The sequence below is a fragment of the Medicago sativa genome, chromosome 5, assembly GCF_051527215.1.
Source record: "Medicago sativa cultivar Bolivia chromosome 5, Bolivia_mono, whole genome shotgun sequence".
In the NCBI taxonomy this organism is placed as follows: Eukaryota; Viridiplantae; Streptophyta; class Magnoliopsida; order Fabales; family Fabaceae; genus Medicago; species Medicago sativa.
The window spans coordinates 58,144,842-58,156,254 of NC_140753.1; the positions used below are offsets into that span (position 1 = coordinate 58,144,842).

At 31.8% G+C, this 11,413-nt stretch overlaps 1 protein-coding gene and 1 pseudogene across 2 annotated transcripts; both read left to right on the top strand.

Annotated features, from left to right (window-relative positions):
• Positions 1-318: 318 nt before the first annotated feature.
• On the top strand, positions 319-3,315 carry LOC146923452 (putative O-methyltransferase 3). The gene is made up of 2 exons (XM_085708636.1): positions 319-1,141; positions 2,817-3,315. Exons 1-2 carry the CDS (start codon positions 368-370, stop codon positions 3,120-3,122), a joined length of 1,080 nt encoding a protein of 359 aa, XP_085564762.1. The 5' UTR covers positions 319-367; the 3' UTR covers positions 3,123-3,315.
• A 4,107-nt stretch (positions 3,316-7,422) lies between these two features.
• On the top strand, positions 7,423-9,883 carry LOC146923453 (uncharacterized; annotated as a pseudogene). The gene is made up of 3 exons (XR_015010906.1): positions 7,423-7,523; positions 8,731-9,516; positions 9,624-9,883. The product of XR_015010906.1 is annotated as an uncharacterized LOC146923453 (transcript).
• The last annotated feature ends 1,530 nt before the right edge of the window (positions 9,884-11,413 follow it).

Below are 11,413 nucleotides of genomic sequence, written 5' to 3' on the forward strand. Positions count from 1 at the left end.
ATGATGATATCGCCAGATAATAGTGTTATAAAATTACAACAAAGTGCTCATTTTTAGTCAAAAAAATAATAGGATTAATAATGTGGGTATATTATACAAAGTCTATAGTCACCGGTTATATGAATTAAAAATTTGGATTTATAATTAAAAAAATGTATTAAAAATTTGGTATACAGGGAGTAAGTTTTTGACTGAATTGAAAATCTGTCCTAAATTTGTCACTAAATTTGTCAGCAAATGAATTTGTGACTGATTTATAAAAAAATTGCTAAATCACATGTCTATATATATAGACCTAAAAATGTTAGGCTCCTCCAATCCATATATAGTTCAAAACTTGCTAATAGAATTCAAGTAGCAAGTAAGTATGGAATCCCAAAATATAGAGCAGGTTGCTTCCAATTTGCTCAAAGCTCAAAGCCATGTATGGAATCACATGTTTAACTTCATAAATTCTATGTCACTTAAATGTGTAGTTGACTTAGGCATACCGGATATCATACACAACTATGGCAAACCCATGCCAGTCTCAAAACTCATTTCTTCATTATCAATCCACCCTTCAAAAAACCATGGCATCCATCGCTTGATGCGAATCATGACTCACTCTGGCTTCTTCTCTCAAAAAAACGTTATAGAAAATGAGCTAGAAATTGAGTATATGTTAACCGATGCATCTAAACTATTACTTAAGGACAATCCAATGAGTGTGGCACCATACGTGCACGCAATGGTCAATCCAGTTATGATGAATCCATGGCATCAATTCTCTACTTGGTTAAAAAATGATGATACTAACACATTTGAGACGACACATGGGATGTCGACATGGGAGTACGCTGCACGTGACTCCGAAATTAACAACTTATTTAACGAGTCAATGGCAAATGATACTAGATTAGTTTCCGATTTGCTGGTTGAGAAGTGCAAGGGAGTGTTCAATGAAGTTGAGTCGTTGGTTGATGTTGGAGGAGGTACGGGGACCATGGCAAAGACTCTTTCCAAATCATTCCCACAAATGGAGTGCATTGTGTTTGATCTCCCACATGTTGTTGATGGCTTGCAAGGAAGTGAAAAGCTAAGATATGTTGGTGGAGACATGTTTAAAGAAATTCCGCCCGCGGATGCAATTTTGTTGAAGGTAAAAATGTTGAAATATTCATAGAAACTCCATAGATAATTTGCTTATTTGGTACACTGTCCGTAATTTTAGAAAAAATGTGTTTTATTATATGTCAATTTGCAATATCATTGCATCATTAAAGTTTCTTTTTCTATCGTACCCTTTACTATATATTATTCTCTCTTCCTTCAATTTTTTAATCTTTTTTCCGATGTCATCAATGAGGGATATTTTTTTAAAATCATTCATAATTTCTCTTTTTAAAATAAAACTAACTATATTCTTTTATATGTGTGAAAATGAAAAAATGACTTATAGTTAAATAGGGAGGGAATAAGTAGGAATTAAGAATGTGTTTGAGTTTAAGGATGTGTTATCACGAGATCCCAAAAAAAGTTGATCAGAAATTCCATAGAGGAAAACAATCAAATAATTATTTTTTAGGGTTAGATCAATCCATTTTTGAATGATTTTTTTGTCGAAATGAGGATGTACATTAAGTTCGCTGTCAACTTTTATAAATAAATGTTAGTGGTTAATTTATTATAGAAGGGGAAATGTAACTCCTCCTTTCCATGATGAGTGATTCATTTATAAAAATAATTTGTTCAAAAATGGATGACCACTTTCAGTTTTCAATACAGTAATAGTTATCATTTGGCTAAATTTCACTTTTGACCTTCCAACTTTCAATAACCGTTGATTTTAGTCTCAAATTTTCAAAATAGCACTTTTGTCCCCCAACTTAGCCATTTTTGCAAAAGTGATGTCCCCTTGATTTTGACCAATCCAACGCATACGTGGACATCAAATTTGAGGACTCTGATGCTACATGTGTATTTTATTATTTGACTAAATTGCATTTTTGACCCCCCAACTTACATAAACTGACGATTTTGACCCCCAACACCGACGTTGACGTAGTCAAAATCAAGGGGGCCATCACATTTTCAAATATGGTTAAACTTGAGGAGGCTAAAAGTGTTATTTTGAAAGTTTAGGAGCTAAAATCGCCATTTTATGAAATTTAAGAGGTCAAAAGTGCAATTTAATTAGCCAGATCTTTTTTCAATTATACAATCTAATTTTCAACAACATTGCTATACATCGCGAGAATTTTCTCGCGAATGTATCCCGACAGCAAAAAGTCTTTGATAACAAAAACAAAAACAAAAAAACAGGACCCACATAGCTTTCAGGCTGTTACCAGAATACAGCTGGTCGGGATGCTCTCGTGATTTTCTTTGTCGCTGGATTGAGCATTTTCCAATTTTCAATGCATCACTTTCAATTCATTATCTTTCAATGTGAATAGACCAATACTTGATAAGAATACTTTAGCAAAAACATTTTTCTCTTTCTTTCAGTTATACAATTTTTCTAGTTGTGTAAAATTATTAAAAATGTCATTCATTATGAGACAAAAGGAATAGTAACAAAGAACAAATCATAGATAGATCTCCTACATTTTTTTATGTCTTAACCCATACCACTTTATACCACTCATTGGACAAGTCCATTCTGCTCCTACCTTAGCCTTAGTCCACTTCTCCTACATTTTAATTTGCCCTATTAGGTACTAATAATCGTCCCATTATATTCTCCTTATACTTTCTCTTCTTTTTCACATTAATTTATTCTCTTTTGTTTATCTTTCTTTCATAACTCAAACAAACTCTTAATGAAATTGCAGTGGATATTGCATGACTGGAACGACGAGCAATGTTTGAAGATTTTAAAGAATTGTAAGGATGCAATATCAAAGAAAGGTAAAGTAGGGAAGGTGGTTATCATAGACATGGTGTTGGATTGTGAGAAGGAAGGGAACAATGAATCAGTTGAAACACAACTCTTCTTTGATATGTTGATGATGGCCCTACTAACAGGAAAAGAGAGAAACGAGAAGGAATGGGTGAAATTGATATCTTTGGCTGGTTTTAGTGACTACAAGATAACACCAATTTTAGGGTTAAGGTCTATGATTGAGATATATCCATAAAATATAATATCTATCCATTTATCAACAACGTTTCTTTAGGCCTCTCTTCCTTCTTTGGCCATCTACATTAGCTTTCTTCCATTTTATTTGAATAAGTGGTTTTAACATTTTTGTTATTACATTTTTCCGTGATTCGTGAGTATTTTGTCATTTTATGATATTAACTTAGCTATTGTGAGTTTGTTTACATAAATTTATTTTTTTTATTATTGTTTGATTAGTAATTTTGTTGTCAAAGTGATAGTGCAATATATTAATAATTTCATGTGTTAATACTTTTTGTGTTGTAAAAGATGACGAATAAGTTGTACATGCTTACAGAAAGTAAATATTTTTTTTTAGAACGCATTTAAGAAAAAAAATGACATTCATAAATATATGCAATATCCCAGATATCTCAAAACCTACTAAGTACCAAGTACCATGTATATTAGGAGTCAGGATCCTCTCTATTTATTAATCTCTCCATTTTTTTCATTTGGAGAGATAAAGACATAAAGAAGTTTAAAAATAATTAATAGTAGTAGAACGCACTTCATACTTTTTTGTATCTACCTCTCACTAAATGACATTATCCATTTATTTTTAACAAATGAAGACGATCTTAACTCGTATATCAGATATTTGCATGGATATGGGTGCGCTCATATATCATTTTCATGTTATATGCACTCGTAGACTTCTATTGACTCCTACCTCTTATAAATTGGATAATTGAGTTCTAGTGAAATTATGCAATTAGTAGATAGTACGTACTACTTCGATTTCAAATCTATGAAGGAAAAAATAGTCAAAAAAATGATGTATTTGATTTAATTTTTCAATCAAATACATTAGCTTTCTTTGATAAACTTTTGCTTATAAATTGTAAGTAAATTTTATTATAAAATTGAACTTACGCTAGCAATTGTGCATTTGTATTATGATTTTTTTTCTTAAAAACAGTGGTAAATATTTTCTGAAACTAACACACAATTATAAAATTTTGAGTTTAAATTTGAATAAAAGTGTTCAATATATTATTAATTAATTAATTAGGACTTGCTTGTGTTTTTTGAGGGAGAAGTTGGTAAAAAGTTGACATGGACTAGTATTGTGCTATTGTCCAATGTTTTTGGTGTGCTGACTGCTGACCACATTTTTCACATTGATAAATCATAAAATAATGATCTACTTTTTAATTTAACAATCTTTATTTCTTAAAAAAAAAAATTAACAATCTTTATTAAGCCCTTTTAGAAAACGTGATTAGTCCATTTACACTAAGACATAACTCATTTTATAATAGAACTCATTTTTATTTATTATAAAAAATGGTAAATTGTCATGTCATTGTTTTTAGGTTTGTCAAAAAAAAATGTCATTGTTTTTAGGTTATTATAAAAATCATACATAGAACAAATGTGTGTACCTAAAGAATCACTTATAATAAGTTTTTTTTTAATATATTAGACATAAAAAAGAGAATAATCATAATACACCGATTACAATTTTTGCACACTTTATTGTTTTCATGTTTTGTCCTCTAAATGATCCACTAAAAAGTGTCGTTGGATCAAACCATTATTACACAGATCAAATATTTGTCACTAATTAATTAGTGAAATTTTTATATCTTCTAATAAAAGAAATGAGAATAATATAATTTACTAACTATAATTTATTATAAAAACCATGTATGAGACAAATATTTGTGACTAAAGAATTAATTAAAATAAACCAAACAATTTGACTCAAGTGGTTAATAACCTCCATCAAAGGATAAATTGTTGAAGAGAATTTTGAGTTGAATTCTTAGATGGAACAATTTTGGATTAGACTTTACTTACCTCTCTATCGAACTCTCGATTATCAGAACCCCATTTTCTCTAAAAACTAAAGGGGTTAAAAAAAATTAGTGTTTTTTGACACTACAATTTTTTAGCGTTGTTTTTTTTCGAAAATGAGTCACTAAAGCAGTCGCTGACACATATAATTTTTACTCAGGACATATTTTTTAATCATTGATCAATTAATTAGATTTGTTATTATTTTTTATAATAATTATGATAATTAGATTTGTTATTATTTTTTATAATAATTATGATATACTAGTGTAAAGGTTTTTTTTTTTTTAAAGGCTAAGCGAATATATAATAAACCAAAAGAAACTCCTCTAGCACAAGATGTACTAGAGAAAACTTGAAAATTCAGTAATTACACAATAAAAACCATGCTACAACAGGTTGCTAAAACCCGAAAATCATCAAGAATTACGTAACAGGCTGTAAGCACAATAAAGGGCTCAACCTCCAAGTAGAATAATCAAAATTGAAGAAAATGTAGTACAATTTTAACCACCAGAACGTTTGGCGTTTAACCTTTTCAGATAAAGAAATAAGTTGTTCCGTCGAAAAAAATTTGGCTTAATTACTCTTTTGGTCCCTTAACTTATTTTTTGGTTTCGTTTTGGTCCCTTAACTATTAAAAGTTTCGTTTTGGAGGATAGGGACCAAAACGAAACCAAAAAATAAGTTAAGGGACCAAAATGAAACCAAAAAATAAGTTAAGGGACCAAAACGAAACTATTAATAGTTAAGGGACCAAAAGAAAACCCAAAAATAAGTTAAGGGACCGAAACGAAACTTTTAATATTTAAGAGACCAAAACGGAACCAAAAAATAAATTAAGAGACCAAAAGAGTAATTAAGCCAAAAAAAATTACATTGCATTACTTCCAAATAGTATACAGCACCGAAATCCAAATGATGTTAAAAGTCCAACGAGAATTCTTGGAAAATCCACCTAACCCGCCAAACTTAATAAAACGATCTAATAAAGTTTCATGAAAAGCCGTAAAAATCTAACCGGCAATTAAAAGCTAAAGACAACCATAAGAAGCACAATTAAAAAAATAAGTGGTCCCTATCCTCCACAAGGCCACAATCCACTCAACAAAAAGTATCATCAAACATTAAAATAAGATACTTAAACAAGTTATCCTTTGTTGCTGGACGATTCACAAACAAACGCCAGATAAAAATGTTAACCTTGAGCGGCACCGCCATGAACTACAACATATGATATAAAATACTAATTTAAGTTATTATATAAACAACACACGGGACATAATATTTGTGACTATATAAGTAATTCAAATGTTTTTTAATATCTTTGATACAAAAAGGAATAAACTACCAACTAATTTTTTTCACGCTTCAATTTTATTCAAGATGTTTATCTATAAACAAGTCACTTAAGAAGGCATTGCAATGTACTATTCATTCATCGAAAAAATATTTGTCATTAATCAATTAATAAACTTAATTTGTATTTTTTTATATCTTCTAAATAAAAATGAGAATAATCAAAATATACTTGATTTGAGTCTAATTAGACTTAAAAGATTAAACGTCACAGAATTCTCGACACAACCATTTTCCATTAATTTTAAATATTGATACCTAGATTTATACATTTTTATCTTAGAGTGATTTGGTTTGCTTCTGTGTGGGTGATGTGGAAGGAGAGGAACAACCGAGTATTCAATAATGCGGTGTCAGCTTCTTCTACACTCCTTGAAAAAATCAAGCTGAATTCATTCTTTTGGGTGAAATCAAAGCAGGTGGCTTTTAGATACAGTTACCATGACTGGTGGAAACATCCCCTTTTGTGTATGGGTCTCCACTAGTTTTTTGTTACTATTCTTTGTTAGTATCGTTATTAAGGTGGTTGTTTTGTTGTAAATACTGTTGGTTGTTTCACCTTTTGCACACCTTGTGCGGGGTGACTCACTTTTGATCTTATATATATATATATATATATCATTTTAGCTTGTTCAAAAAATAAAATATTGATACCTAACTCATTTTTTGGGCATTTTGTGCTAGATATGTTTACTAACAATGCATTAAAAAAATAGTGTTGCACTTTTTTATTTTATCAGCTCTAATTAATATTAGTTACTCGAATCAGCATGCGGAAATCTTGGTTTTGCTTCACGGGATTCAAATTTGTAAGGAGGAAGGCTTGTGAAACATCATTAATTTCATGTAATTAAATGTTGGGACCAGGAAGATTGCCCACTGTTGGATTTTTTCCCTAATTAAGTTATTTATTTATTTAAATAAATAAGTGGTAATTACCCACTAAGTGCACATAGTGGTAATTACCCATTAATCAAAAAATGGTCTTTATTCTTTCCCTTAAATTCAGTAACTGCCCATTATGAGTGAGTGGGGAGCAGTTTTATTTTGCACGCTCAGTAACTTCTTGATGGCAGAAGTTATATAAAGGAGTGCACTTCATTTGTTTTGGTTCTCTAAGCCTAACATCTCTTTTCAGAAGACTTACACCATCAAAGTGAGATTGTGGAAGGTTTAGAAGAGCCTCAACTTCTTCAAACAAGAGCAATGGCTGGAGGTATGCCTTGATCCTTTAATTTACGTTTCCGCTGTTTAAGTAGTTATTTCTTATGTTCTTTATGAAATAACTTACATGTGGTATCAGAGCCCACTTTAGCCTCTGCCTTGCCATTTCACGTTTTGAATTTTGAAAATCTTCAATTTCATTTTGAGCGATTGAGATGCATAAACACGTTGAATTCATAAAGAAAATGTTTTTACTTATTATTCTGCATTTAATTTTTAATTCTGGTGTTAAAAGACTATGAAATTGAAATTTGTTAAAACTGGGTCTGCTATGTTTTCAATCGGGTCAAAGACCATTCAAGAGGTTGAAGCTGCATTCTCATAAATTTTTTTTTTTAAAAATTACTATCGGTAATTCAGTTGTGGGTGTGCCCCATTTTCTCCAACCGACTCAAGCATCAGCATTACCAATTTTAGTGCCCTATATTATAATCATAATTTATTTGGTATTACGGTTTGCTTTTGTTCTACTGCTGTTGTCGTAGACTTTTAATTTGTTGCGACTAATTTGATTGAATTGATTAATTTTATTATTATAATAATAAAATGCTATGCTATTGTGTCATTGTTTATTTGTTTTAAGCTTTATGATGCAGTGCAACATATATTTTTGTATCACTATATGTTATATTCGGTATCTGCATTGTAGTGTTATAAAATTACATGCTTACTTCATGTGTGTTACCAATATGGCACCTAATGTGTGTATGATATTTATGCCTAATCATACAATTGTATACATTAAAATAAATTGCTTACGGTTTATGTAATTTATTTTAAGTTAAATGTCTAGATGATCTATATAATTTTAATTAATTAGGGAGTAGCCACAGCATCTTTAATTATGCAAAATTATATATTAAGTGTTTAAGAAGATCATAGTTGTGACATTGATGGTAATTAATTATATTGAACATGGTAAATCTTATCCCACAGGAATTTTTGTTATGTTTTGTATAATTAATTAGGATGAAATATCAATTTATATTTTCTAACTTACCCTCAGGAATTAGAAAAAGGAACATAAATTGATAGTTTTGTCATTCGGTTATATGAATCTAATTGAATAAAATTTTAGCCCACAGGTAAATTTTATGTCACTAGGTTCATAGTTTGAAACATGATTTACGTTGGTAAAACATGATATTTGTTTAGTAGTCTCAATTTTAATTATAAGCATGTATGTTTAATTTTTGCAGCTATGCAGCCTATGAATTTTTCTGATTTTAAGTGTGAAATTCCCGAACTAAGGGGTGAAAACTATAAGGTGTGGAAGGAGAGAATTCTTCTTCACTTAGGGTGGATGGATATCGATTATGCTATTCGGAAAGACGAACCACCTGCAGTTACTGAAACTAGCCTTCAGGAAGACGTTGATCTTTATGAAATGTAGGAGCGGTCTAACCGTCTCAGTGTGATGTTCATAAAGACCAACATCTCTGCTAGTATCCGTGGTTGTGTCGATCAGCATGATAATGTCCAAGCATTGCTTAAAGCTATTGATGAACAATTCAAAACATCAAATAAGGCACTTGCTAGCACCCTTATAATGAAGTTTTCATCCATGAAGCTTATCACTGTGAAAGGTGTGCGTGAGCACATCATGCAAATGAGGGACTTAGCAGCACAGCTAAAGACTCTTGAGGTTGATATGTCTGATTCTTTTATTGTGCACTACATTCTGAACACTCTTCCACCTGAATATCGACCTTTCAAGATTTCTTATAACACACATAAGGACAAATGGTCAATTAATGAACTCCTGACCATGTGTGTTCAAGAAGAAGGAAGGTTGACTATGGAAAAAAGTGAGAGTGTTTTTGTTGCAACTGAAAGAAAGAACATGAATCAAGCGAAACATAAGGGGAAAGGCAAAATACCACCTCAAGGTGGAATTAAGAAAGAATCCAAGTGTTTCTTTTGTAAAAAGAAGGGACACATGAAGAAGGATTGCCCCAAGTTTCAGAAATGGCTTGAAAACAAAGGTAAATCAATCTCACTTGTCTGTTATGAGTCTAATATCGTTAATGTTATTTATAACACATGGTGGATTGATTCTGGTTCTACAATCCATGTTTCGAATACCTTGCAGGGTATGACAAGCCTAAGGAAACCACTTCCAAGTGAGCAAGGCATCTATTCAGGAAGCAAGATGCGTTCTCATGTGGAGGCTGTTGGAACATGCAATTTAGTTTTAAGTATTGGCTTTGTTTTAAATTTGGAAAAGACTTTCTATGTTCCTAGTTTTTCTAGAAATTTAATTTCCATTTCAAGACTTGTACCTTTGGGATACTCTTTCAATTTTTATGAAACATCTTTCAATTTGTTTTATAAATCTAATTTTGTTGGAAATGGTGTATTATCCGATGGTCTTTTCTCAATTAATTTGCAAAATAATGCCACTAATAATGTTATGCATGTTCACGCTGGAACTAAACGTTGTGTTATAAATGAGGAATCCTCTATTTTGTGGCACCGGAGATTAGGACATATCTCCATTCAGAGAATCAAAAGACTAGTGAATGATGGAGTACTTGGTACTTTAGACTTCACTGATTTTGAAATTTGTGTAAACTGCATTAAGGGAAAGCAGACTAACAAGTATAAGAAAGGTGCAAAGAGGAGTTCTGAAATATTAGAAATCATACATTCAGATATATGTTGTCCAGATATGGACATACCAAGTCCGAAATACTTCATCTCTTTCATTGATGATTACTCACGATATATGCATGTCTACTTGCTTCATAATAAGTATGAAGCATTGGATGCCTTTAAAGTTTTTAAGGCTGAAGTAGAAAAGCAATGCGAAAAGCAAATTAAGATCGTGAGAACTGATAGAGGTGGAGAATATTATGGTAGATATACTGAGGATGGACAAGCCATGGGTCCATTTGCGAAGTTTCCTCAAGAAAATGGGATAGTTGCCCAATATACCATGCCTGGTTCTCCAGACCAGAATGGGGTGTCAGAAAGAAGAAACCGAACCTTAATGGACATGGTTAGGAGTATGCGTAGTAACTCCAGACTTCCAAAGTCCTTGTGGACTGAAGCTCTTAAAACGGCAGTGTATATATTGAACCGTGTTCCAACCAAGGCTGTCCCAAAGACACCGTTTGAGTTATTTAAAGGTTGGAAACCGAGTTTGCGTCATATACGCGTTTGGGGATGCCCGTCTGAAGTAAGAGTTTACAATCCACAAGAAAAGAAACTAGACTCTAGAACTATAAGTGGGTATTTCATTGGATATGCCGAAAATTCTAAAGGGTATAGGTTCTATTGTCCATCTCATAGCACTAGGATTGTGGAATCAAGAAATACAAAGTTTCTTGAAAATGACTTGATTAGTGGGAGCAATCAATTTCAGGACACTGGTTCTGATAAAAGTCAAATTGATGCTGAACCGTCCACTTCAAGTGACAGATTGATTGTCATTCAGAGTGCCCCTCAAGATCAAATGGGTATTAGACAATCAGTTGAAGTTCCACAAGCGGCCGATAACAATCTAGTAAATAAAGATGTTCAAGAATTTCCAGAAATTGTTGAACAAATGGTTGAGCAACATGATCCTCCGGAAAATGTTGAACCAACATTAAGGAAATCTACTAGAGAGAGAAGGTCAGCTATACCTAGTAACTATGTCGTATATTTACAAGAATCGTACTATAATATTGGTGCTGAAAATGATCCTGAAACGTTTTCACAAGCCATGAGTTCTAGAGAGTCAAATTTATGGTATGATGCTATGATAGATGAGATGAATTCAATGACATCTAATGGAGTCTGGGATCTTGTCAAGTTGCCTAATGGTTTAAAAGCCATTGGCTGTAAATGGGTCTTTAAGACAAAGAAAGACTCATTAGGCAACATTGAGAGATATAA